Source organism: Anas acuta, chromosome 24, assembly GCF_963932015.1.
Source record: "Anas acuta chromosome 24, bAnaAcu1.1, whole genome shotgun sequence".
Lineage (NCBI taxonomy): Eukaryota > Metazoa > Chordata > Aves > Anseriformes > Anatidae > Anas > Anas acuta.
The window spans coordinates 2364446-2391735 of record NC_089002.1 but is presented as its reverse complement, the minus strand read 5'-3'; the positions used below and the strand labels follow the sequence as shown (position 1 = coordinate 2391735).

At 65.1% G+C, this 27290-nt stretch overlaps 2 protein-coding genes across 4 annotated transcripts; one reads left to right on the top strand and one right to left on the bottom strand.

The window, feature by feature from the left end:
- The first annotated feature begins 1335 nt into the window (after positions 1-1335).
- SPDEF (SAM pointed domain containing ETS transcription factor) lies at positions 1336-11647 on the top strand. The gene is made up of 7 exons (XM_068659880.1): positions 1336-1468; positions 6253-6729; positions 7310-7507; positions 7595-7642; positions 8020-8160; positions 8248-11186; positions 11218-11647. The coding sequence occupies exons 2-6, from the start codon at positions 6282-6284 to the stop codon at positions 8424-8426; spliced, it is 1014 nt and encodes a 337-aa protein (XP_068515981.1). The 5' UTR covers positions 1336-1468; positions 6253-6281; the 3' UTR covers positions 8427-11186; positions 11218-11647.
- Positions 11342-26567, bottom strand: PACSIN1 (protein kinase C and casein kinase substrate in neurons 1). 3 transcript variants are annotated; one of them, XM_068659878.1, is made up of 11 exons: positions 26409-26548; positions 16334-16444; positions 15815-15947; positions 15225-15381; positions 14903-15138; positions 14664-14819; positions 14128-14303; positions 13740-13860; positions 13529-13650; positions 13180-13373; positions 11342-12834 (listed from the first exon to the last, which is right to left on the bottom strand). In XM_068659878.1, the coding sequence occupies exons 3-11, from the start codon at positions 15875-15877 to the stop codon at positions 12725-12727; spliced, it is 1335 nt and encodes a 444-aa protein (XP_068515979.1). In that variant the 5' UTR covers positions 15878-15947; positions 16334-16444; positions 26409-26548; the 3' UTR covers positions 11342-12724. The 3 variants fall into 3 exon arrangements, with proteins under 3 accessions (XP_068515979.1, XP_068515978.1, XP_068515980.1); XM_068659877.1 differs by lacking the exon at positions 16334-16444 and having other exon boundaries at positions 26409-26567; XM_068659879.1 differs by lacking the exons at positions 16334-16444; positions 26409-26548 and adding an exon at positions 22030-22158.
- Between the last annotated feature and the right edge of the window lie 723 nt (positions 26568-27290).

The window sequence follows — 27290 nt, the reverse complement described above, 5'->3', positions numbered from 1 at the left end:
CCCAGCGGGGCCGCATCCTTCCCAGCCCCCATCTCCCCCCTGCGCCGCCGCCACGTGTTACAGACCTGGCCCTATTTACCAAAACAGTGGAGAAAACTCACCTCGGGTGGCAGGAGCCCTAATCTGGGGGCAATGTTTTCCATGGGATAAGATAACATTAACACACTGACCGCCTTCCGACGGGGTTTTGTTTTCCTCCCTCCTCCAGGCAAACATCGCCGGTGGACACTTATCGGCCGGCTGCTCTGGGGTGAGCGGGATGGGGCTGCAAAACCCCCCCGGGACGCGGTGACGTGGGTCCCAGCCAGTGTGGGACGCATCAGGGCTGCACCAGGGTGTTCGTGCCTGGGTTTTTTTGGCTGACACAGTAAAATCGTGGGGTTTTAGGGCATGGGAGAGTTCGGTTTTGCGTGCGCAGGAGAACCGCCTGAACCACCCCGCGTTCTTTACGTGGTTAAAAAACGACAGTAAATACCAGCTCGGGGTCTGTCTCGGTCAAAACAGCTTTTTCCTGCTTTTGCCGGTGCAGACAACCCGGGCCCGGAGCTCTGCGTGTTCCCTCTGTGCCCCCAGCGCCCCCGCTCCTCCCCGCACGCAGCAGCAGCACGGACCTGGGGAGGAGAAGGTGCCAAATCCCAAATCCTGGAGCCCCTTCCCTGCAATTTTGGGCTGGTGAATGGAGCAAGGGGCAGTGGCCTTGGTGGCTCAGAGCATCCTCGCTCGCAGCCTGCTGCCTCTGTTGCGAGCCGCATGTGGCTGTGCTGGTGCACAAATCACCGGTGATGCTCCTGGTCCCAAAACCCCGGGGGATGCTTCGTGCCACGGTCTTCTGCCAAGCGCTGCCGTGCACCCAGAGGGTCTCTGTGCCGCGGGGTCCAGCCCCAAAAGGAGCCTTTGGTCTTGCCCTGCGTGGCACCCCCATCCCTCGCGTGGATGTCCCAGGTGGGAAGGGGTTAACGGTGCCCGATTTGCTCCGCTCCCCTTCTGGGACCCTTTTGGGTCTGAGCCCGGCACCTCGCTGCACCCCTCAAGGGTTAACCCCGCTTGGGCTGTTCAAACACCTCCAGCTGAGGTAAGCACACAGCCTGTTTGTTCAGGTAAATAAGGAAGGAATTAGATATAATGGCCAAAGGAGGCATTTGCTGACCGACCTGCGCTCGGCTTGGCTGCCCCCGTCCCCCTCGCGTCCCTCGGCACGGCCACCACTGTCCCTCGGCCACCGCCGCGTGCGCCCCAGCCTCGTCCCCGACCGCCCCCGTGCTGGGTGCCCGGAGCCGATGCGGCTCCTCCTGGCCACCGCGCTGCCACCGCGCTGAGCCGGGCAGGGTGCTGCTGCCCGCCCTCCCCGCCGGCACCGGGGCACCCCGCTGCGGGCCATGCCCACCCCGGCCACCGTGCCGAGCACCCCAGGGACGGCTCTGCCCGCCTGCCGCCGGGACCGATGCCTTTTCTGAGCTGCCCCTTCGAGGTAAGACCCCCCTCACCGTCCCCGTCCTTCCCGTGGGACAGTTTGGTGAGCCCCCTCCTGTGATCCCAGGAGGTTTGGCACCGGTTTGGGATGGGTTTTGGGGATGTCCCCTGTGGGCATCCCGTCCTGCAGCTCCTGCTGCCGCCGTCAGGGCTCTGTGGGGACGTGGCTGTCCCCTGGTGTGAGGCTCCTGGGGCTTCTTGGGGTGGTGTCACCCGAAATCAAGGAGGGTTTGCGAATTCCTGGAGTAAGGATGGGGAGCCAGGGCGCCTCCTGAGCACCCACCACGGTCCCTGTGCCACTTCCCCAACGAGAGAAGGTCCCGCAGAGCCCTGCACCCCCTGGGAGGCTGGGGGATGATGAATTTTGGGGGCACCACGTGAGCGATGGGAACTGGCACCCTTTACGGAGGTCTCAGGCTGCCAGCGAGGCGCTGCGAGCTGAGGGGCACCCACAAAGTGCTTGGAGCCCTTTTATCAGCCCCGCGCCTTGTTGGAGCTGCGGAGCTTTTCTGGATCTTATTTTTTTTTTTTTCCAGTGCTCAAGGCACATTGGCTCTAGGTTCGGTTTTTATGGTTATGCTCGGTTGGTGAAAGACAAACGCCACTCGGCTGCCAAATCCCCCACAATACGGCCTTTCTCATGGGCAGGGAGCCGCCGGGGGAGGAACGTGCTGCTATAAATAGGGGCTCCCTGGCCCTGCATGGGGAACACCAAGCTCTGCTGCTCACCTGGGGGACACCGAGCACCGGGGCTTTGCTCTGGCCCCCAGCGGGCTGTGCCAGCCCCCCCCTCCCCGCTGCTGTTTGCCTCCTTGCGCCAGTGGCCAGGGCAGCCTGACCTGGGGCGCAGGCACCCGTGGGGACGCTGGTCCCCATGCCAGCACCCATGCAGGTAACGGGGAGGGGGCTGGGGGGCACAGCAGGAGGCTGGGGGGCAGCTGGGGGGCTGCAGGACCCCGATGTGGGCTTCGTCCCCTCTGTGCAGTGGGTTTGCCCTGAGTGGGGGTCTCTTGGCATAGCGAGACCCCGATCCATCACGTCTCCACGAGTGCTGCCCCAAGCCCCCAGCCCCATTTGGCAAATCCCCCCTCCCTGTGCGCAGAGGTGAGGGGGGTGCACGGTACCACTGAGATGGGACTGGTGGCTGGGGAGGGGGGTGGCACGTGCTGGTGGGACCCCGCGGTGCTGGGAGCTGCCTCTGAGCACCCCGGTGTCTGCTGCCGGGGAAAAATAACGGGAAAACCTGAAAGCTGAAGGTTTAAAGGGGCTTGGGGGCAGAGAGGGGGTCTCTGGGTCCCCCATCATCACCCACCCCCAGGCTGTCGGCTGAAGGCAGATGGGGAGGGGGAAGCCCAAAGGATGAGTTAAGGGGAAGTGCTGCCGGTGGGGACCTGGTGGCACAGCACGACCCCGTCCCCATCCCACTGCCTGCCCCCTGCCCTGCCTGCTCTCAGCTCCCACAGCCCCGCGGGAGGATTTGGGGACATCCCAAGCCCGGGGAGGGCTTTCGGAAGTGCCCAAGGATTTGGGGACATCCTGGGTGCCTCGGGCAGTGCCACCTCTGTGCCCGGCCAAGCTGTGTGGGTCCCACGGGGCTTCCTGAGCCGCGCTCCGGCACAACCTGTTCCACCGCGGATTTAGTCGTAATTAACGGGCCCATTGTTCGAGGGTGGGGGTGGATTTTTTTTATTATTTTTTTATTATTTTTTTATTATTTTTTTTTAATTTCCCTTGCTTCCAAAGGCCAATCCTCTGAAAGGTGCAGGTGTCACCGCTGTGTGCAGTTGCGGGTCGCGTTTGCCAAGAGAGCTCTGGGGCAGTGCAGGCGGGGTCCTTGTCCCCGTCCTCACCCCCCTCAGCCACAACCTCACCGAGCCCCCGATGGGACTGAGACCCAGACGGGTGGATGGCAGCAGGGGCAGAGCTCTGAGCCCAGCAGGGACCCGGCGCTGCCCCAAACCCTGCACCTGGCAGAGCTCTGCAGCCCCCCGGTGCTTCTCACTCCGAGGGAAGGCACCGCTTGGTTTTCTCGGCGATTTGGGAAGGTGACGTTAGGGTTAGAAGGACCTGGGCTGTTGCGGTGCCCTTCAGCTGTGGCCGCTGCCGTGCTACACAGGAGAGTTTTCCTCCTTGCTCTGCTCCAGGCTCTGCCAGGCAGCAATGGGAAACGAGCCCTGGTGCTGTCAGCTCGGCCCCGTGCCATGCATCCCCTTGGGGCTGGGGAAAGCAGGGAGCAGGGGCACCCCGCACCCATCCGAGCTGCCACCCACCGGTGTCCGCAGCAGGGCCCAGCGCAGGTCCCTCATCCTTTCAGGGCTGGGTGGCTGAGTTTTGCTCCGGGACCTGAGAAAATCCCTGGGGGCTCCATCCTGGGCTGGGGGCTGCTCCTTTGCCCCATGCCCCGGAGCTTCTCCTCCGCGCTGCGGCCACCCGGCTGCGTGGCGGGGCCGTGCGCCCGAATCCGCGCACCCAGGAGCCTGGGAAGCCCGGCGGGCTTTGCGAATTCGGTGGCACTTGTTTGTTTAAAAAGTGTCGCAAGAGCTAAGTCCCTAATCGCTTCCTCTCTCGCCCCGAGCAGCAGGACGAGCGCGGGGCCAGGCTGGCGTGGCTTCGCCGCGGGCGCGCTGCGGGCGCTGGCAGCGTGCGCGCAGGGCAGGGAGCGCACGGCGGGGCCGCTGTGGTTGCCGGGGTGGCCCCAAATAAACCAGAGGGGTGCACGGAGGGGTTTTGGGGAGCTGTGCGTGTCGGTGCTCCCCACGAGCATCTCGGTGCCCCGGGATGCACCTCCGGCTCTCGTTTTCCAGGGAAAAGCAAAAAGGGAGAGGAAAGGGGGAAAAAAAACCCTCCCAAAACGGCTTCTTAGAGCAAACAGGTCCCCACCCAGCCCGGCCGCCTGCGTGCCAGAGCGGGAGAAAGTCAAACAAAGGCCCCCGCCCTGAGAGTACAGCACGTTTTGTCGGATGATTGCTCAGGCTTTCGGGGCCACTTTCCCAAGGGATCGGGGCCTTCTTGTCCCAGCTGGGGAAAGAGGGGACGGGATGGGGACGGCTGCGTTGCTGCCACCCCGCTGCCTCCCTCCTGCTCCTCCTCGTGCCCGTCCCGTGGCTGTGGCAGCTCGATGCCCGAGGGAGGGGACTGCCTGGGGGCTGCGGGACCCAGGGGAGGGCACGGAGGAGCCCCCGGCCCCGGTGTGCCCCAGAGGGGTCTCGTCCCCGTCCCACAGACGGTGCTTTGCAGGCTGGAGCCGCGCAAGCTGTTGCCGCGTCTCCTTTGTGCCGGCAGCAGCGTGGGGCTGGATTTAAGGCTGATCTCTTAAAGCTCTTCCTTTAATCCCGAGCAAATAAACGAGAGGTTTGGAAGCGGGCGCCATCTCTCAGGGAAACTGCCCGGGAGGTGGGAGCAGCCCCGCAGTGCCGGCACGGCTTCCTCCCCCTCCTCTTTGGGTGCCCGCGGCTCCTCCATGAGTTTTCCCAACATTTTTTTAGGGTTTTGCCAAGGGTTAAACACGTCCCTGCGAGCAGCATGTGGCCGCTCCTCCCCGTCACCCTGCCGGTGCTGTGGTGCCTAACGGGGGCTGTTAACGAGGTTTAATGACCCCCACACTGCCTCTGGGAGCAGCCCCGTGCCCAGCTACAGGGGGAGCAACGGTGTGGAGATGAGTGGGGTTTCGGCAGGTTTTTGGCACGCCAGGAGCTGTGGGGACGGTGACAACAGCTCGGCCACCTGGGCTGAAGGGACTCCTGCAGGAATTGTAGGATTGCAGGAACTCCCAGGGCCTATTTTCCTCTTTATTCCTTTAAACCCTTCCTTTTCCCCTCACCGGGATTTAGAAGAGATGGGGAAACACCTCACAGCAGCCGCTCTGCCCCATTCCCCTTTGCCTCGTTTCCTTGGGTCCCTTTGGGGTCTTGGTGGTTTGGGGTTGGTCCAGGCTCTGCAGGCTCCTTTCAGCAAAAGCTGGGTAGCAGCGATGCTACTTCTTGTGCTTCTAGAGAGCCCCAAGACTTTTTATTTTTATTTATTGTAAAGAGAAATGCCCCGAGGCAGGCGAGGAGCTCGGCAGTGCCCTGGCCCTCCCGTGCCTGTCCCCAGCCTCTCCCCTCGTGGCATCTTTCCCTTCCCAAAGCCTCCGGATGCCTCTCGGGGAGCTTTCTCCACGGATGGAGCCGTTCCCTGGTGTTGCCATGGAAATTCAGCAGGCTCATCCTCTTCTCCGCAGCCTCCGGGGCTCCCCGCGTACCGGAGACAGATGGGGACGGGCCGATTCGGGGACTTTTTTTCTTGTGGGAGAGCAAAAAGAAAGTTCTGGTCCGGGGGCTGGCAGCAGGTGGCTGAGGCCAGGTGCCCGGGGAGAAGCAGCTCCGGGTGCCCGTCACCACCAGGGCACCCTCGGGTGGAAGCAGCAGGCGATGTTTTCCACGCACACCCACCTGCCTGCGTGGTTTAGGCATCCTCCGTCCTTTAACACCCACGGGCCGCCCTGCAGAGGTGTTTTGGGGACCCTACAGGTCCCGTGCAAGGGGCTCCAGCCCGGCTGGGACCCTCCTGCTGCAAGCCTGGTGCCCAAATCTTGGGAAAACCCCAAATCCCGCAGTGCCCGGGCTCCTTCCCCCGGTAAAACAGGACATCCCCCAGCACCCCCAGATAAACCCGAGCCCTCCTTCATCCGAGGGCTCCCCTTTGGTGTCTCTTTGGAGGATTTTTTCCCCTCTAACAGGCTTAGAGCCTCCCCTTTGTGCCTGCCGCCGGGGCTGAGCCTCTCCTCTCCTCCCCTCCCGGCAGGTCCGGAGCCAGCGCTGAGCGCAGGAGGCATGGGCAGCGCCGGCCCCGGGCTGACCGCTCTGCCCCCCGGCCGCCTCGCCCGGCCCGACGCTGCCCCCCTGCCACCCCCCTGGGACCCCAGCGCCCACCCCTGGGGCTGCCCGGACAGCCCCAGCCCCCCCAGCACCCCCGAGCAGCCTCTCCAAGCTTTCTGCCTCCACTACTTCGACATGCTCTACTCGGAGGACATCGCCTGGGCTTCCAAGGGCACGGGGGAGACGTCGCAGAGCGGTGCCCCCGCGGGGCGAGGCGAGGCGCAGAAGGAGCCCGAGCAGTGCCCGGTCATCGACAGCCAGGGTTTGGGGTTGGGGGCTGAAGGGGACCTACAAGGAGGCCTCCCCTTGGAGGAGCACTCGCTGGAGCAGATGCAGAGCATGGTGGTGGGCGAAGTGCTGAAGGACATCGAGACGGCCTGCAAGCTCCTCAACATCGCCGCAGGTGGGTGCGCGCCCAACGGGGTGCCCCCGACCCTCCCCATGGGGTGGGAGTGGGGTCGGTGCCATCCCCGGGAGGGATGTGCCTGGGCTGCAGGTCCCGATGCATTCACAACCCCAAGCGTTGCTCCAGGACGGGGCTGCTTGCTAAAATAAAACACCCCTCACCCCTGGTGGCTCGGGGAGAAGCTGAGCCCTTGCTGCGGGGCGCTGGTGTCACCCCGGGGTGCTGCAGACAGGGAGCCAGGAGGGAAATGGGGAGAAAAAGGCAGGACTCTTTAAAATCCCATTTTTCCTGGGAGATTGGGTGCAGTTGGATGGGTGGGTGAGGCTGGGGACAGCCCGGAGCAGGGAGCTGCTTGGGGTGTCACCGCCACAGCACCAGCAGCTTGGGGATGTGTGCAGCTCCGTGCAGGCTGCCCGGCCCCTAAAGGATTTGGGGTGGTGCAGGGAGGGGGATCCCCAAAGCGAGGGAGGTGGCACGGGGACGGTCCCACCACCGTGGGGTGCTGGGGGAGGCTGAGAGCGGGGTGCCCCTGCATGGGGCTGGGGGGGCTGCGCTCACCGCCCGGCCCTGACCCCAGACCCCGCGGACTGGAGCCCCGGCAACGTGCAGAAGTGGATCCTGTGGACGGAGCACCAGTACCGGCTGCCGCAGATCGGGAAGTCCTTCCAGGAGCTGTCGGGGAAGGATCTGTGCGCCATGTCCGAGGAGCAGTTCTGCCAGCGCTCGCCCGTCTGCGGCGACGTCCTCCACGCTCACCTCGACATCTGGAAGTCCGGTGAGGTGCCGGGGACCGCGGGGAGCCCGGAGAGGGTGGTGCTGTGCTGGGGGAGACGCTCTCTGACCGCCTGCTCCTCCCTTCCAGCTGCGTGGATGAAGGAAAAAGCTGCCCCAGGGGATGTCAGATACTGCGGTGAGTTCTGCACGGGCTCAGCTGGACAGGGAGCCCGGCCCTTGATGTGGGTTTGGGGTGGTGGAGGGGCTGCTCCCTGCTGAGTTGCAATTATCCCTCGTGGTGGCATCCGTGGGGTTGCGCTCCCTCTGCCCGAGGGCTTCCGCGTGGTGCAGCAAAGGGGAAAAAGCTGCAAGAAGCGCGCCGGCCCCATCCTGCAGCCGTGCGTCCTTGTGGGGCTGCAGGAGGGCTGCACGGAGCAGAAAGCCGTGCCCCCAGCCCCAGCCCTGGGCTGTGGATGGAGCTGCAGGCACCGAGCTGGGCTTTCTGGCAGCCCCCGGGCAGCGCAGGGCAGCGGGATCGCTCTCCCCGGCCTCACCTGTCCCCGTCCCTTCCAGGGGGTGACACCAGCTGGGCGGACAGCGAGGTGGACTCGTCCTGCGCTGGCCAGCCCATCCACCTCTGGCAATTCCTCAAGGAGCTGCTGCTGAAACCCCACAACTACGGGCGCTTCATCCGCTGGCTCAACAAGGAGAAAGGTGGGCGGGCGGGCGGGTGGGCGCCATGGGATCAGGGAAGGGGGCGAGGTGGTGACCCCGAAATTCCCGTCCCCGCTCCCCTCGCAGGCATCTTCAAGATCGAGGACTCGGCGCAAGTGGCTCGTCTGTGGGGCATCCGGAAGAACCGCCCGGCCATGAACTACGACAAGCTGAGCCGCTCCATCCGGCAGTATTACAAGAAGGGAATCATCCGCAAACCCGACATCTCCCAGCGCCTCGTCTACCAGTTCGTGCACCCGGTCTGAGCGGCGCAGGAGGGGCAGGGACCCCCCCCTCGCCACCTCCCTCTGCCTCCCCGACCTCACGAACCAGCATCCAGCGCTTAAGGACCGGGGCTGGGGTACCGGGAGGCTCGACCCCGATGGACACGGACCGCAGGGACCCCCCCGTGCCCAGACCCCGGCCTTGGAGTGGGGACGAGCCCCCAGCTCCGAGGCCACCCCCGGCGTGCCCGGCTCCGGGGCCAGGACCCTGCACGGAGCCTTCGTCTCCTGGCTGGGGGTGGCTGTGGATTTTGGGGCAGGCGGAGGAGACAGGGGCATGACCGGGACAAAATAAGGGCTGATGTGTTTGTGGTTGGGGTGGGGGCTGCCCGAAGCCTTGGTGCCTTTCAGCAGGGATCAGGGTGGGAGCGTGGACACCCCGCTGTCCTGCCTGCGGGTGTCTTGTTGTCCCCACGCACCGTCCTCCCTCCTCTGCAGCCTTGGGCACCAGCAGGACACGGGGCCAAGAGCAGCCCCCAGCAGGAGACCCCAAAATCCCCACGGCATCACTTGTCCCAGCATGGGGGGGACCACCAGGACCACGCTCCCCTACAGCCAGACCCTGTCCCCATGCCACCACAGGGCCAGGCTGTGGGACCTGTCCCCTTTGGCGCTGGTGACCCCATGTGCTGCTGCAGGGCTGCTCCGGATTCACCCCAAAACCCAGCTCCTGCCTGTTGGGGATGGGGCAGGGGGGATCTGCCCCTTGCTGCAGCTCAGCCCTGAGGTGCCAAGACTGGGACCACCCAAATTTTGGGCCTCAGGGGATAGCAGCAAGGCTCGTCCCACGACCCCAGGCAGGGGCTGCAGGTGGCAGGGGAGGACAAACCTGGGCATGGGGCGCGAGTGGGGCTGGTGGCTGTGGATCTGCCCCGTGCTGGAGCAGCCGGGTAATATGGGGACGGGCACGTTGGTGTTGCCCTAAGGGGGGAGCTCCCGAGCTCCGGGCCACCTGCACCCACCAGTGGGTTCCCAGTAGGACTGGTGGGCTCGAGGCCCCAGGAGGGAGGCGTCCCCCCCGTCGCTGTGTGCTCCCGTCTGCTCCATGCGTTTCCCAACAAGAGCAAAATGTGGGCTCAGGACCTCGGCTCTGACCCCTTCTGAGCCAGGTCCCCAGCCCCACGGGGACCCCCAAAGCCCCCAGGTCCCACCCCTGGGCTCCTCCCTCGGTTTTGGGTTTTATTTTGCCCTCCCGAATCCTGCCTTTAGGAACAGGGAGCTGCCAGCTCTGCTGCTTCCCTCCGGGACACGGACCCGAAGCGCCGCTCTCTGCGCCAGGACCTGGACGCGAAGCCAGGGACTGTTGGAGCTGCACATTTCACAAGGGTCTAAGTTACCTGGCAATGTTGACCTTTTATATTATAATTGTTATTTGTTTATTTTTCTTTCTGGTTTTGGCTGGCAGCAAGCTGTGGTTCAGGTTCAAACGGAAAGGGTGGGAGAGAGGCCCGGAGACCTGCGAGACGCTTTGGGCGGGTTTAAAAGAAGAAAGCCCGGGCGTTTGGGCAGCTCCTTTGTGTTTAACTGAACCCAGCTGCCTGGAGGTTTTTTGGGCTGCCTGTTTGGTGCTGCTCACACATGGAGGAGTGGACTTGCTTTGAACGGCCTCACAGCCTCCCAGCCGGGATGGAGGCTGAAGCTCCTGGAGGACGGCGAGGAGGAGCAGGGGAAGGAGGAGAGCAGCCTTCGCCTCTGGAAAATGGGAACAAAAAAAAAAGAAATGGGGGAAAAAGTGAAATGTGCCTTGTGATTTTCATGTGTGCAGGGAGGACGGGCTGGAGGTGCCGGTTGGACCCTGAGGGTGGCTTTGGTGGTGGTCCCCAAATCCTGTGCCAAAATCCCACCCAGAATGAGTCATTTTGGGGAGGCAGCTCTGGGGTGCGTGGAGGCACGGGGCGTTTTGCCGGCCCCCCAGGGGGGCTGACCACCTTCCTGGCAGCTCAGGGGGCATGCCGGGATCCCAGCCCTGCAGAGAAGCAGGGGAAATGTCAGTTGTGAGCCCAGAAAAACCCTTTTTGTCCTCTCACCTGGGGTCGTTTCACTGCTGCTGCTCTCAGTGGGTGCGGGAGCAGCGCTGCGCCCAGGCAGCCGGCACCGCAGGGTTTCTCCCCAAGCCCTGGCTGCTCCAGCCCATAAATAGGGGATAAATCCCATTCCCACACCCTCTCCCACTCCCTCCACCCTGCTGCATGCAGCCGCTGCTCTTTCCCAGGGCGGCCCTGGCCCTCTGGGCATGGGAAAGGGGCTGGCGACCCACAGGTTGATGTTCCCAAGGTTTTAAGGCTTGCAGCAGGGCTCTGCCCACTGTGCCAGCATCGGCTCGCTGCTCTGGGGCCTTCCCATCTCCCATTTCTACTGGGAAGCACTGGTCAGACTGGAAGCACTTTGGGGATGCTCCCCAAAAGCAGGTTTACCTTGAATCCCCCTGTGGGCTTCTCAAGGCTTTGCCCGGTGGGTCGGCACACCCCAAAACAGCTGCTCCCCCCTCCTGCAGCCCTCAGGACCCCAACCATGTGCATGACACAGGGATTCCCCCAACCCCACACCACCAGACCCCTGCTCCCCAGGCCCTTTCCCAGCTAATCCCAAAGGCAGCCCCTTCCCCGCAGGATGCTGCATGCTCAGGACCGAGCCCCAGTCCTGCAGCACCCCAAAGCCTCAGGGTCGGGGATCCCCTACCTGGGGCTGCTGGGGATGTGGCTGGGTCTGGGGGGATGAGGGGGGCTCGGGGGCTTGCCCCAGGTTTGGGGTTTGGGGTCTGTAACCCCCAGAGTTTTGGGGTTTGGGGTCTGTAACCCCAAGAGTTTTGGGGTTTAGGGTCTGTAACCCCCAGAGTTGCCTCCGGATCGGCGCACGCAAACGAGGACCCAGACCCGGAGCACGCTTACAGAGCTCGGTTATTTTCTCTTGCTGCTTTAGTTGTTGTATCCACGGTAATACGATCACAATATATATATATATTATATATATACCTCTTAAATTACACAAATAATGTACAAAAAACCGGGGTGCATTGCTGAGACAGGTGGTCGGTTAGGTTTTTTTCTGACTTTTGTTTTTTTTTTTCTTGTTTCCCATTCGTGTACCTGGCAGGGGCTGGCGCTGCCCGGCGCTGCGCTCCGTGCTCCCGGGGGAGCGCCTGGTCCCTGGGGCCAAAAAATTCGCTAGCCGACGGAGCGGGCAGGCGAGGAGGGGGGGAAATACGCAGGGAAAGCATCGGCATCGATGCTGCTGAGGGTGGTGGGTGGAAAAAAATGGAATGATCAGAGAAGAGGGGTGGGGTGAGGGCGCTGTGCGGGGGCACCCATGGGTGCTGAGGGGGCTCCGGCCCATGCTGATGCTGCTCCCAGAGCCCGGGTGCAGGAATGGGGTGAGCCTGGAGGGTGTCCCCCTGCCCCTGCTCCCATCCCTCATGTGCCAGACCTCAAGAAGGGGTCGGAGGGGACGGTCCCCAGTGGGTCCCCGAGATCCTGGGCTGGCTGCGGGGCGCTGGTGGCACCATGGGGCTGCGGAGAGGTCCTTGGGGAAGCGGCAGCGCTTTTAGGATCTGGTTGGCCCGGGATAAATGCTCTTGTGGAGGCCGCTGCTGCTCCCTGCAGCACAGGCAGGGCATTGGCTTGGAGCGTGGTGGCAGCACCCGGCCACGAGGAGGAGGAGGAGGAGGAGGAGGAAGCTGGAGAGATGCCACCAAGCTCCATGCTGGGGCTGGTCCCACCTCGCTCGGTGCCCCTGGATGGGGACAGGCGGCTGCGGGGCAGGAGGGGACGTTGGTCCCCTTCCTTCGGGGATGGAGGAGGACTCGGGGAGGACACGGAACGGCCAAAAAATAAATGGAGCAAAACCCCATTCCCTCTCATTTTCAGGGGGGCGAATTAGGTTGGTCCCAGGAGCTTCAGCGCCGTGCATTTCGGAGCGCTTGCAGCCGGTCGTGGGGCGGCTCAGGGTGTCAGTGTCTGTAAAAGCCACCAGCCAGGGGCTGTCACCGGCTGGGCTCGGAGATCTTGAGGTATCGGCTTTTCGCTCGGCAAATCAGCTAACGCAGCACGGACAACGTCATCTTTCGCTTCACGTTATCTTAGAAGAAGAAGAAAAGCGGCTATGCAAAATACTCTTCGGAGACAACTCTTAAAAAAATAAAAGCTTGGTCGGAAAATATGTCTGAATCTCTAACTGTGAGGGGCGACGGACCGGACGGCGAGATGGCTGGCTGGCTGGCGGAGAGATGAGACAACGGAGGGTGGATTTATCTGCGGACAGCGACGAGGAGCACACCACAAGACTTAGATTGCCTCCACGTAGTTGGCGGGGTAGAGACCCAGCTGCCCGTTGTCCAAGCGCCCCTTGCACCAGCCTTGCTCGTCTTCTTCTCCCAGCTTGGTCAGCTCATCGCCTGGAGCGGGAGGCAGAGAGGTGAGAGCTCGTGGCAGGTGTTGGGGCTTCGCCTTCCCCAAATTTCTCCCCTGGGTGGGGCTGCTGGGGGTTCTGGGACTGATCCTGAGCAGGTTTGCAGGGCGGAAAGGCAAGGGGTGCCCCAGGAGAACTCATGTGCCCTGTCCCACCTCCCCTCCAGCCCCACCCTGGGTTGTGCCTTCCCCTCTCAGCCACCCCCACGTTTTGAAGAGCTGGGATAACCCCGACACAATTCGGGGCGTTTTACACCAAAAAGCACAGCCAGGAGACCTGCAGCTCGGGCAGACGCCCCGCGGCACAGCCCAGCACCCCTGAGGATCCTCACCTGCTTTGAAGCTGAGCTCGTCCTGCTCCTGCCCGTCGTAGTCGTACAGCGCCCGCACCCGCACGCCCTTCCCCGCCGAGTCCTCGTCGAAGGGGTTGGTGCCCCCGTTGGCCTCGCTGGCGTTGAAGGAGTTGCTGCCCTCGTCGTCGGACCACTCGGCGCTGTAGGTCTGCCCGCGGTCGTGGCTGCTGACGCTGGGGGGGAAAGGAGAGGGGATTTGGGGGGGCGGGCGGGCACTGGGTGACACCGAAATCTGGGTGGGTGCTGCGGATTTCCTGAGCTTTTGGGGAAGGGGGCACGGCCAGCGAGACGTGGGGGGACCAAAAATTCGCTCCCCAACAGCCCTCACCTCCCGCGCTCGCCCGCCGACGCGCCGGTCTCCCCCGAGCTGATGTTGGTCAGGGTCACCCCCTCGCCCTTCTTCATCTTCTCCTTCCTCGCTATCGTGTGCGTCAGGTCCGGGTTCCACTCCTGGGAGCACAAAGCGCCGGCGCTCAGCACCCTGCTGCCACGCGGGGGGCTGCTGCTGCCCATCCCGGGGGGGGGTTTCCAAGCCTCACCTCGAACTGGGGCCAGTTCATGGCCATGCCGGGGCCACTGGTGCTGCGGAACCACCGGAGGTCCTCCTGCGCGTCCGACAGGCGGATGGTCTGCTCCAGCTCCCGGTAGACGTTGGCGTAGCTGTGGGGAGAGGCGAGGGGTGGGGGGCTGCGGGATGGACCCCCCTGGGGAACCCCAGCAGTGGGGACGAGGTGGGGATGTCTGAAGTTGTGGCACCTCCAAGGGGACAGCGGGGGACACCTCTCTGGCACCTCCTGGTGCCCACGGTGTTGGCCAGAGCCCCCTGGTGCCACAGGGGATGGGTTTTCCTGGAAGCACCCAGGGCTTGGTTTGTTTTCTGACCCTTACACGGGTGTTTTTTGCCCAGACAGCCGGGGGGGCGCCTACCTGCTGCTCTCGGCCAGGTTCAGGTGCCTCTTGATGTCCAGCAGCACTTCCTTGAGGAAGTTGAGCCTCTTCTCCTCGAACTGCTGGCACTGCTCGAAGACCTGCTCCATGCTCTCCATGTACTGCGGGGTGCACTTGTTCAGCTCGTCCAGCACCTTCTCGTACTTCTCCTGAGTCTGCAAGGCGCAGGGGGGGTGTCCCGGTTACACCAGCACCCCGAGAGCCTCCGCAGGGCAAAATCAGCCTGGCGGAGGGAGAGATCTCACCCCAGCAAGAGGGGCAAATCTCTGCCCTGCTCGCACACCCCAGCCACTTCTTGTGCAGACGCACAGGGACAGGAATAAGGGAATAAATGGAAATAAATGGGAATAAACGGGAAGAAATGGGGAAGAAATGGCCATAAATGGGGAAGAAATGGCCATAAATGGGGAACAAATGGCCATAAATGGGGAACAATGGGGAAATGGGGCCATTTCTGGTGCCCGATGCTGCGTGAGCCCGGGGCTGAGCTGCCCCGCGGCGCTGCTGGCTCGCACCTTCTGCACATCTTGCTTGCACTTTTCCACTTTGTCCTGGAGCTTCTTCTGCTGCTCGGGGGTGTTGGACTGGTCCGCCTTGCTGTTGGCTTCCCGGGTCATGGCCAGCTTCTCCTCCTTGCAGGCCAGGTGGTAGGCTTTCTTGGCCGTCTCCAGCTGCGGAGAGAAGAGGGGGGGGGACGTGAGGACAGCAGGGACCCGGGGGTCCCGTGGGTCCCACGCCGTGCTTCTCCTCTCACCTCCTTGAGCTTTTTGGCCCAGGGCTTCTGCGCTTTTCGGAAGCCGTCCTCGGCCTCCTTGGCCTCCTTGAAGCCTCCCATGATCTGCTTGTGGTAGGCGTCCTTCTGCCAGTTCTTGACCTTCTCGAAGTCGTCGTTCAGCAGGCTGTTCTTCACCTCCTGGTGCAGCTCGCTCACCTTGTCCGCCTCCGTCATGATGGCCCCCCAGGCCCTCTCCAGGCTGCCGTACTGCGGGCCTGGGGGGCGGAGGGGACGGGTGAGCACCCCCTGCGGCCCCAACCCCCCTCCCGTGGTCGCCGGGGGTCCCGGCTCCCCGCGGTACCTTTCTCGATCAGCTGCCTCCACCGCTTGGACCAGTCGGTGAGCTGCTGGGCGTAGGACTTCTCGATCTTGGCCCTCTCGTGCACGCAGTTCATGAGGTCGTTGCAGAGCCGGTGCCCGTCATCGATGCGCTTCACCGTGCGCTTGTAGTTCCCCACCTGGCACGGGGACGGGGACGGGGACGGGGACAGGGATGGGGATGAGGAGAGAGATGGGAATGAAAACAGATGGGGATGGGGAGAAGGATGGGGATGAGAACAGATGGGGACACGGACAGGGATGGGGATGAGGAGAGCGATGGGGGCAGGGATGGGGATGGGGATATGGGGATGGGGACAGGGACAGGCAGACATGGGAGCAGTGCCCGGGGGTGCCCCATGGGGGTGCAGCGATGGAGGTTTTGCTCCCAGCCGCCTCCTCTCATCCTCTCCCTCCCCAAGGGCCGGTGGGGCAGCACCTCCTGCAGCCCCCCCAAGGACACCGCAGCAGGGACGCCCGCGCCAGGGCTAGGTTTGGGAAGGGAGGGCACTGCCCATGGAGGTGACGGCTAACGGGGACGCCGCGGGGACAAGGGGGGTGGCCGGGGCTCACCTCCCAGAAGCTGTCGGTCGTTTCCTCGGCGGCCGCCGCCGACTCGTCGTAGGAACCCGACATGGCTCCCGGGGCGGCCTCGGCCGTCGGTGCGGGCGCTCGGTGGCTCTCGGGCAAGCAGCAGCCTCATGCACTGGGGGGAGCAAAAGGGTCGGGGGGGGGGGCTCACAGCAGCCTCACAGGGCCGAGCAGAGACCCCCAACCCTACCCCATCCGATCCCGCTGCATCCCCATCCCATCCCCATCCCCATGCCCTGCGGCACCACGGGGCGAGCACCCAGCTGCAGGGGATGGGGAGGGGGGACAGAGCCCTTCCAGCTCCCCTCCTGTGCCCCCCACATCCCCCCCCACGGTGCCATGCAAAACCCAGACCCCGCTGCAGGCATCCAAGCCCTGCTCGAGCCTCAGGGTTTCTTATGCAACGTCTGGGCAGGCAGAGCTGCCGCAGAGCCACCGAAACCCTAAAACCTCTCTGCTGGGATGGAGAAAGGAGGGGAGGAATGCAGGGGGGGCCCTTACCCGGTGGGGGCTCTGGCCCGGCCACTGCGCATCCCCGGGGGAGCCGCCGAGTGGGGGGAGTGCAGCCGGGAGAAATTCTCGTCCTGTTATTCCAGCCTAATCCGTCCTGATCTACAGAAAAACGGCATCCCCGTGGCGTCACGTGGGCCTGCTGCATGGCTTAACCCTTTGCCGCTCCACCCGGAGACGCATTTTTGGGGTTGGGGGATGCCGGTGGGGCTGGGGACTTGGCCAGCAAGGTGGCACCGCATGGGGAAGGAGAGGGGACCGTGGGGAGCCACGGGCATCACTGCGACCCCTCCTGTCCTGGCTCTGGACCCTGCTCCCGTGGGAAGCGCTGGGCTTGTCCCACCGGGCATCTGCCACCAGGGTGGCCAAAAGCAGCCAAAACCACCCCAATTTTCCTCTGCCCCATCCCCAAAGGGGCTGTGGGAGAGGGGATAGGGCCACACGGCGCCACGCACCATCACAGCCGGGTCACATCCTGCCCCTGGGAGAGGGCGATGGCTGGGGGGGCACAGGGGGTGCCACCCAAGGGTGGGTGCCCGCTGGGTGCCCGCTCCCCCCGGCTGCGTGCTGCCGGCCCCCAGCAGCCGTTGGGACAGGGCAGATGGGGTGCCGAAATGGTTACTGGAGCGCCACGGCCGGGCTCGCTGTGCTGGAACTAACAGAGCCTCGCAGGGATTTAGTGATATAACCACGAATCCCACCAATCCCCGCGCCGCCCTCCCCAGACGGTTAAAAATAAACGCGTGACTGTCCCTCGCCCCGCCGCGGAGGCGCAGATGGAGGGGACCGCGGTGCCGCCAGCACCGGCCCCGTGCGCCTGGCGAGGCGCAGCAACACCCATGCAGCACCCGAGCACCCCTGGCACGGCCACCGCCCTCCCCAGGGGTGAGGGTCCCCGACCTTCCTGCCCACCAGCCGTGCCACTGCACCTCCATGGGGTGTTTGGGGCCGCTCTGGGTTCATGTTTCTGCTTCTCCAGCTCTTAATTTTGTCGCAGAGGCTGCGCTGGCAGCGCGAGGGCATCCTCAGGGTGACAGGGGGTGAGGGATGCCATGGAGGGAGCACAGCTCCGGCTGGGGGTCCCGTGGGACCCCCGGGCACACGAGGCAGTGGGGCTGAGGGGCACTGCGGGGTTTGGCTGCCGCAGCTCGCTCCTCGCTGTGATCGGGTCCGAGCTGCAGCCTGGGGGTTATTTTTGGCTCTGCATCACTGCTACAGCTCACGCTGCCGCCTTGTTGCCTCTCTCACCGCCACACGCACGCAGCCGTGCACGCACCCCCGTGTGCCCCCCACATCCCCGAACCCATACACACTCCACACTGGCCCTGTGCCCACCACCCCGGGCAGCCTCGTGGCCCCCAGCCACCCCAAACCCACATCAAGGCAGCTGGCAGCGATGCCCAGTTTCTGAGCCACACCGTGGCGAGCTGCCAGCCCCAGCTGGGTGCTGCTGCACCCAGGGCGGTGCGGGTCTTCACTTCTCCCCCCCCCCAAGCAGATGGAGAGGAGCTACGGAGGTTTTTGCACAGTGCAACGCTGAAATTTGTCTCGGCTCATGCCCACGCGGAGGCTGGCATGTCCTTGGGTTGATCCCACAGCTGCCGGTCCCCCTGCGTGTCTCCATCCTTTCTGGCACCCCGCTCGGTGCTGAGCGGTGCCGCAGCTCCCCGATGGAGCCTGCTGGCATCACGGGGGGGTCCCAGCCCCCCTGCGGGCACTGAGCTGGCAGAGAGGGGCCGGGGATGAGGGTGCTGCTTCCGTGCAGCCAGGAGGCTGCTGCAATGCAGAGGGCTGGCGCTGCCGGTGCCACGGGCACGGGATCCGGGCATCCCTGCACCGATGGGTGCTGTGCCCGGCTGGAGCCAGGCGGGACCTGCCCGTCCCGGGGCCGGGCTGGAGGCAGGTTGGTTGCTCTGCCTCCAGCACAGCCTCACTGGGACACGGCCCCAGCCCCACTGCAGCCAGAACGGGGCACGGCACGGGGAGGTGGCAGCTCTCCGTGGGTGTCCCCATCCTGCCCAATTCTGGGGGGCCAGGAGGGGTTCTGCAGCCTCCCAGAGGTGGTTTTCCTGCTGCAGAGCCCTTTGCTAAAGCGGGATCAAAGTGATGCATGGTGAGGAGGGGAGCAGAGCCCAGCCCGTGTCCCTGTCCCCATCCTGCCCCGGGCAGGGGGTGACCTCGTGATAACGCAGAAGGAGCCGGGGCTGAGCCTTGGTGCAGGGCTGCGAGCACTGACAGGGCTGGGAGGAGAGGCGGCGGTGACGAATTCCTGGTGAAAATACCCAGGGAAGGGGGGAAGCCGCTCTGGCAGCTGCGCTTGGGCTGCAGGAATCAGAGCGCACGGGGAGGAGGGACGGCCCCCACGGGCAATAAAAGGGCTCAGAGGGGCTCTGACCCCACCTGGGGCTGGGCTGGGTGCAGCCCGGGCTGGGGTGGGACCAGCCCGATGGGGACATGGGAGCTGCTCTCCAGGTTTATTGGAGCTGCTCTCCAGGTTTGCTCGATTTTGGGAGCAGCCGAGGGCTGTGCTGGGCCCCAGAGCAGCGCCTGGTGGCGGGGACAGACCCAATCTCCCCCCCACAATGTGGGCTCATGATACGGCCAGGTCCCCTCCACCAGCATTTCGGAGGAGCTGAGCAGCACCTGGAGCTCTCCAACACCAATCCCTGAGCCCAAACTGATGCCATGCAAGGAGCTGCCTTGGTGCAAAACCCTCCTGTGAACCCCACATCCCAGCTCCAGCGCAGAGCCCCAGCCCCACGGCCACGAGGGCGCGGGGACCCTCGCCTGCAGGAGCGCGTGAGCCGGGGCCGGGATGCGATCTGCTGCGTGCTGCTGCCTTGTGGCTGCTCGGTGCCTCCCAGCAGGGCCATCTCCAGCAGCAGAGAGCTCAGGCAATTGGAAACGAACCAATTGTCTGAGCTGCTTTTATTGCAATTAAACTCCGAGACCTGGCAAGCCCAGCAGCACCCTCCCAAGGAGCCGCAACGCGAGATGGACGCCGTGTGTCCCCTTCTGCGAGCGTGCGAGGCCAAGGCTGCGTGCGAGGCTTTATCACTAGGGGCTCCGGCTGTATTTTAGCAGCCCCAGCTCCGGTGCTGTGCTGCCGGGAGGTTATTTCCCTGCCCTGGTTGCAGCGTGGGGCTGGGCGTTGCTATTTCAGTGGGTGCAGCACCAGATGCGAGCCCCACCACTATGCCCGCATGGGAACTGCTCACGGCGAGGACAAACCAGCACAGAGCAGCTGAGAGAGCACCGAGAGCAGAGTCCAACCACATGCAAACCCACTGGGAGCCCTGGGAGCTGCATCCTGCCCGGCCCTGCAGCCCTGGGGATGCTGCATCCACCACAGGCAGGACCCAGCACCCTCCTGCTGTGCGCACGCGGGCACCCAGCGCCGTGGCACCAGCACCTTGGTGCTGCTCCTGTGAGAATTTGGGTGTGAGATCCCCCCCGGCACGATGTCGGGTCCTCGTGCAAAGCTGGTGCTCAGCCAGAGGAGTGGGTGGACGGTGTGCTGGAGGGTGAAGGGCTGAACGCTGCCCTCCCGGTGTCCCAGCACCAGGCAGGGATCGCTGCCCCCACGGCACAAGGGATGGGTCGCCGGGCTCTGCCTGCAGCCAAAAAGGGAGAGGGGAGATGGGGTGGGGGGAGCAGGGTACAGGGGGCAGTGGGGAGATGGGGGCTGCGGGATGGGGCCGTGTCCTCCTCCCAGCACTGCTTTGGGGAGTGGTGGCAGAGGTTTGGGGTGCCTGCGGGTCCCCAACCCAGCGGGGCTGCTCCAGGGGCTGGGTGCTGCTGATTCATGCTGGCAGCCGGCTCCACACCCCGAGCAGAGCCCAGGGCTCGGGGCTGAGCAGCCTGGAGAGGCGTGAGCAAGCCGGGGAAGGGCTGGACGCGTGTCCGCCCCGCTAATTATCAAATTGAGCCAAAGCCTGGCAGGGGGGAGGCAAACCTGGGCCCTTCCCAAACAGTCAGCTCAGTGGGAGTGGGTTGGGCACAGCTCATGGCAGGGCTGCGTCCTGGCAGGATGGCTCTGGGCAGGATTGGAGCCCTGGGGAGAGCACCCAGGCAGAGGGGATTGGGGTCTCCAAGTGCCAGGGGCTTTTCCCTGGGGTTTTGGGCAGGGTGGTGCCATGGGGCTGGCTCGGCCATGGCGCACGAGGTGGCTGTGAGGGCAGCACATCCCCGGGGACAAGGGGAAGGTGATGGGGGGAAACCTCCTCGGGGAGAGGCTCTCCTAAGGAACCCAGTGCAGGATGTGCCGGGGGCTGTGCCCTGCCCCAGCTGGAGGGGGGCAAGCACTGAGGGGGGGTCCGGCTGCACCAGGGATTTGCTGCACCCAGCTGGGGCAGGGCTCGCAGCTCCCCAAAACCCAGAGGGTTTGCAAAGGAGGTTCCCCGACCCCGGGACGTTACACGAGCCCCGTGTCCCATGGGGGGACGCCCGTCCTGCTGGGCTGGGGGCTGCGCACGGGGGAGATGCTCCGGGGCAGCTTCGCCTTCTGCGTGCTCTGCAGAAACCTTCCCCTGCCTCCTCCTCCCCTCCCCGGAGTTATCCTGCTCGGCACGCAGGGGCACCCATCAAAGTCTTCTAGGGATTTTTACGAGCCTCGTGCAGGTTTCTGGAAATATGCGTGGCATTTGCAGATAACGCCGAGTTTCTCCCCAGGGGAGCTCGCAGCCGGGCTCGGGGACCGCGGCTGTGCCAGGAATGTGGCCGGGCTCTGGGGGCTGTGGGGTGAGGGGAGCTGGAGCAGGATTATCAGCCCCACGCATATGCTCGGGCCTGGGGAAGGGAAGCTGCTCTGAGCCTCAGCTTGTGGGGTTTCGACCTGCCTCCTGGCTCTGCAGCTTTTCTCAGCCCACCTTCTTAGCTCACTGCTGTAAACAAGGATGCTCTGACTCTCGAGGGGGGATTTTTGTGGTCCCAGGAGCAGGGGTTGGGCAGAAATCCCAAAATGAGGTTTGCAGGTAATCCAAGAAGCAGCGAACGATGGTGCTGGAGGGTACAGTGGGTGCTGCTGGCCCCCTGCTTCTGCAGCAGGGAGGGGGGAGCCAGAGCATGGGGCTCGGGGGTCCCATCCCCATCCCCTCGGTGGGACAGGGACAGGGCTGGCGGTGGCAGGAGGTGACCGGGGCCGAGCCTGGGGCTGTCGGGAGCAGGGCCGGGGGGGGGCTGCATTCAGCTGCCTCTGGTGGGGGAAGGAGGCTTGGGGCAGAGGGGGCTCAGCAATGGGGTAGGAAATGGGGGGGTGTTGGGGGGAGGCAAAAGGGTTTTTTTTAGCAGTGGGGTGAGGCGCTCAGTTGGGCAGGGGGGCAGCAGTGCCAGGAACAACCCAAATCCCCACTGCTGCCTCCCCCCCTCCGTGTGCAGCTGGGGAAACTGAGGCACAAACCTGGCCGTGCCCCTGCCCCAGCACCCCCTGGATGCGCTCTGGGGCTGAAGGTCACCCTTGTGTCCCCCCCAGCTTACAGAACGGACCAGGGGACACCACATCCCGCCTCGAGAGCAGGACACAACCCAGCCCCATCCCACCTGGTCCCTTGCAGCCCCCCCTTCGCACCCCCAGACCACGCAAGGCACCCGGGCACCCCGCACCCCCGTCCCCATGGGACACCCCGCTGCCCCCTCTCCCTTCCCAGGCTCCCCGCAGCCAAACCCCCTCCGGAGGGGCTGCCGCTTACCTGGGCCGGGCAGGGGGGGGCTGCGAGGGTCCGGGGGGGTTTTTTGGGGGGGAGCTGGCTGGGACGGGCGCGCTGCGTTGCGCCGTGCCGCGCTCAGCACCAGCCGGGCAGCGGTGGCGTGCGGCCGCGGGAGCGCGCCCAGCCTGCAGCCTCCCGTTGTCAAGACAACCAGGGATGGAGCCGCTGCTTGCAAAGGTTGCAAAAATCATCCCGGGGGGGGCAGTGGACACCCCCCCAGCATGAAAACACCTTGGGCTGTTGGCCACCCCCTTGCAGCGGGTAGCAGCAGGGTGGGCGCTCGCCGCGCCTTTCTGTGCGCCCCCCCGGGGTGCTGCAACGCTGCGGGAGCCTCCCGGGGGGCTGGGGGTGCTCAGCACCCGCTTTCTGGGGTGCCCTGCGGAGTGGGGTGCCCTTGGGGTGCTGTGGGAGGCTGTAGTAGGGTGCCACCAGCTCGTGCTGGGTGCTGTCACCGTGGGGCTCCAGTAGGGCCAGGGCCAGGCTCCTTTACCCCCTTAGGCTGCGCTGCGGTTTTGGGGGAGCTGAGTGGGGAGCCCAAGGGCATCCTCATCCCACTGCCCCTTGGGGTCCTTGTGCCCCGTGCAGAGGGGGCAGGATGGGACAGAGCAGGGCGCTGCCTCCTCTCCTCCCCCTGGCCCTGCAGGGAGGGCTCCAGGGCTGAGCTCCCGCAGAAACAAAACCCCAAAACGCCTTGGGAGAGGCAGCCGGTGCCGCCCCCGCACCAACTGCGCCAGCTGGGAAGGGGCTGGCACCAGAGGCAGGAACACGGGATGGGGCAAAGGGGGCTCTGCGCCCCACAGGGTGCTGCTCCGGGGTCCTGCCTCCTCCCAGACCCTACAGCTTGTGCCCGGGGTCTTATCACAGGGTGCCACATCCCCGGGAGGCTGGGTGCCGAGGGGCTCTCCAGCTCCCCGCGCCTGCGTTTCCCCCCAGCTCGCGGGTGATGTCAGGGAAATTAAAAGCCAGCAGGAGACGAGCGGGTCGAGCCGAGTAACCGAAGCCGCCCGCAGGAGCTGCAGTAACGAGGCTGGCTGGGGCTGCGTCTGCCCGGATCGGGTTGCCCGCAGAATGCGACCCGGTCCCGTGAGGCTCAGCCCGGCTCAGCTTTCCCCTAACGAGCGCTTCCATCCTTAATGAAGCTCCGTGGGGCTCGCCATGCTCCTGCGTGCCAGCCGAGCGTGTCTCCCCGCCTCACAGCTGGCCAAAAAGGGCCTCGGAGTGTTGTAGGGCTGCAGCACCAGGAGAAGGCAGAGCCAGACCCAGGAGAGCTGGTGATGGGGGCACCTCGGTGCCTTTGGGGGGTTCCCACGTGCGCAGCCCCTCACCCATTTTGGCTCCTTCACCAAAAACCACAACAAAACTCCTCCTGGCGCTCGCCCTCCCAGCGGTTCCTATTTCCCACAACCTCTCCTTTCCCCCTCGATAAAAGGAGTTTCCTCGTGGGAAGCGGCGGCCAATATTGGCAGGAAATGAGCCTTGATTTATCGGGCCGTTTGGCACTCTGGAGTTACGATTCTTCGAGCGCCGTGGTGAACCGAGGAGCAAATCATCCCCGGCCGTGCTGCCAGCAGCCTGCCCGGGCAGCCCCGGGGCGAGCGGGGTCCCTGTGGGGCCGGGGATGCCCTGCAGGCAGCACTGCGGCTCTGCAGGGGAGGAGAGAAATGCTTTTTTGGGGCGTGAATGCCAGCCTTTGCAGCACGAAGGGGGGATTTTCAAGCACTGCATCCTCCTGTCTGCCTCCCCTCGCATCCCGAGCTCTCCCCTGCCCTTCCCACCGGGTGCAGGGGGCAGGAGGTGGTGTGGGTGCCCCCATGCCCAGGGCTCGCCCCCGCCACAGATGTGCGGCTGGTCCCAGGAGCCCCCCGACTCGCTGGAAGAATGCGAGCGCAGGGCTATTTTGCATCTGTAATTAGCGGCGGAGGATAATTGGCCCCTCTGCAGCAATTACGCAGAAAAGCGAGCCATTGTGGAGAGCCCCGGCGCGGGGCAGGTGCTGCCAGAAACCCGGCTCGCAGCGACACAATCCCCTTTTTGTCTGCAGATACCCAGCCCCGAAGGCACCCTCCGAGCCCCATCCGGGGCAGGGGCCGTGTTGGGGACATAAAGGCTCCATTTTTCCTGGGAAAACGCCTCGCTGTGCCGAGCTGGGTGCGGGCAGCAGCCATGGGGAGCGCAGCCATAAAGCCCATGGCGAGGTCGGGGTCGCTGCCTCCTTCCCCTGCTGCTCGGCCCCACGGGGAATCTCCCTGCTCCAAGGCTCCCCTACAAAAGCACGGCAGGGCTCGCTGTTTGCCCTGCTGTTGCACAAATCCCAGCCCCGGTGGCTGCCCCGCCGGGGACAAAGTCTGTCCGTGGGGCAGAGCTGTCACCGAGGTGTCCCCGCTCCTGCCGAGCAGCAGGGGAAGAGCCCAGCTCCATCCCAGCGCCGCTCCCACCCCGGGGTGCCCACGCACCGCCCGGCACGGCCGAGGAGGAGCAGCAGCACCGGGGGACGGGGGGGTCCCGGTGGGGTGCGGCCCTCAGGGAGCCAAAATTGGGCTGTGGCTGGCTGCGGCGCGTGACCCTGGTGCTGGCACCTTCCTCCTGTGCTGCTGCTCCCAGCACCATCCCTTCCTCGCCCTGCCTTCATGCACGTGATGAGGCGATGCCTGCAGGCTGCCCAGCCTCATTTGCCCTGATCCTTTTAGGTAAACGCAGCCTGGCACCGTGGGGAGAGGCAAAACCCCAGGAGGGGATGGGGACAGGCCTGGGGACACCGCTGCAGGCACCCCGGGACGGGCTCAGCGCTGTCACCAGCAGCTGATCGATTCCCCTTGGTGTTTCTAATCTTCCCGAGCTTCTCCTCTCTCTTTTCCAGCTCGTGTCCCCGAGCGAGCCGAGGAGGGCATGGGGACACAGCCCGACGATGCCACCAGCAGGGCCGCTAACCAAAACCATCCCTGGGGTAAGGGCTGATTTCCTGGCTTCTCCTCACGCTGGGCGCTGCTGATCAGCTGCACGCAGCGGTGCGGGGTCACCGTGCCCCCCAAGCTCGGGGACACCCCGTGCCGCAGCAACCGCCTTGCCCCGAGTTTTATGGCCGGGGCTGAGGGATGTGGGAGCAGCTCGGGGGGGTTGCGGGGGGAGGCGCAGCCCTAATCCGTTTAGCGAGGCGCTCGCTTGGCCATTTCTGAGGCAGGTGGAAGAACGGCGAGGAGGGGACGCGGGCAGCTCGGCGGGGCGAGCTCTCCCCAGTGGGCGCGAGGGGCCGGGAGATCGCTTCTCCCTGGGGGCTGCCACGGTCACCGCAGCCTCCCCGGCTCTGCCCTGTGAGGTTTGGCCTTCCCCCTCCATCTCCTCGGGGTGTTCCTGTCCTTGCTCCCCCAAAGGGGCAGAAACAAGGAGATAAAATGGGTTCCTTCGAACCCAGCCTGCTCCCAGGGCCGAGGGCAGGAGCCCGCGGGTAGGGGGATGCCGAGCGCATACCGAGGAGGCAGGGGGGAGGCGAGCACAAGCGGTCGCTTGCTCAGCACTGACAGCCCTGACAATCGCAGGCTGTTCGGGGTGGCTTTTTGGCTCCCAGCCCTCTTCTGTGCATTCACGGGGAGCCGGAGGGACCCCGCTCCTGGTGCGGGCTGACCCGTGGGCTCCTGGCGGCACAGCGACTGAGCCACCCGCGGTGCCAGCCCCCAGCCTGGTGGGGTGAGCACGGCCATCCCTGGGGCCAGCAGCCCCCCAGGATCCTCCCCACAGCCCCAGGATCTCCCCACAACCCCCAAGATCCCCCCGCAGCCCCCCAGGTTCCCCTGGGGGCCAGCAGGGCCGTGTGGGCTATGGAGGTGATGCAGCTTTTGCGTAACGCACGGAGCGGGGTGTGTGAGGGTGGGGACGTGCAGCAGCGCTGGCCCCATGTCCTCTGAGCCCCAAGATGCTGCAGAGCCTCTGTTCACCCCCCCAGCGAGACCCCCGCTGCCATTTCCCACCCGTCAGCAGCTCCCCAGGAGGTTCAGGAGGCTGAGCCCAGACCCGAGGCACCCTCACTGTGACCCAAAAAAGCTGGCGAGCCCGGACTTTGGGGGTGAACCCACGACAGAAAGCAAGCCCCAATCCTAGAGAAGTTTGGAAATTGCTTAAAGCAAGGGGCAGCAAGCTGCGACGCCAAAATATATCCCCCTCCCCTGCTTGGGGACCATGCAGGGGCTCCCGGGGTGGCAGCACCATCGCGGCACGCGGGGACGTGCCGAACCCCAGCATCCCGTCTGCTTCCCGGGGCCACCACTGCCACCACCACCCTCCGCGAGCCCCCTGCCACCGCCACCAACCTCCTGGGGGCCGGGTGGGCTCCGTACCGCGCTGGGAGCCCCGGGGACGCGTGCCGGTACCTTGGGCGAGCGGCTGCGGGGAGCAGGGGAGGGCGCGGGGCGGCCGCGGGGCTGCGGAGGCCGGGGGGCAGCGGGGGCGGCCGGGGCGCTGGCGGGGAAGCCGTCAGCTCCGTGTCGCTCGGGCTGGATCTGCACATTGGGAGGAAGGTCACGGCAGATGGGGAGGAGGGGGGTAAAGATCAGCACGGAGATTACCGAGGCATTTTTAGCCAGCCAATCGCCGCCACGGCTCCCGTAATGACTCCTTCGCGGCACAAGGTGACAACGCTACCGCAGGAGCGGCGAGGAATAAGCCCAGGAGGCTGCGGGGGGGGTTCCCGGCCTCCCTGCGGGCTGTGTGCCCCCCATGCTCCTTCTTTCCCCTGAACCCTTTCGCTCTGCAGCCCTTTTTCCCCGCTCTCCTCTCCCTGTGCAGAGAGGGCAGCCCCGAGACACCACATCTCCCCCTGGGGACCGTGGATATGGGAACCACAGGCAGCCCCGGGGCCATATGGGGTGGATGGGGAGCACCCCGCTGACACCTGGCCGTGGCATTTTTGGGGGCAAACAGGCAGCATTTAGGGCATGGAGCTGGGGAGTTCGCTGGGCTGGAGGAAGATAGGAGCGGGAGCAGTGCCTGCAGTGCTGGGTGTGTGTCCTGCGGTCTCCCCACACCTACACGTCCATCCTGCTCCCCCGGGATCCCAGCCAGGGCTTTACAGCCCGGCTCCAAAGGGCGCTGCCACCTCCTCCTCACCTCCAGCCCTTCCCCGAGGGCAGGGCTGGTGGCAGCGGGGGCTGCAGCCCACGAGAAGCACTGAGCCCCAGGGCTCTGGGCCTCCCATTGAGGGGCTGTGGTGGAGGCAGGGACGCCAGAGCCCCACCACGAGTGTCCCCATGTAG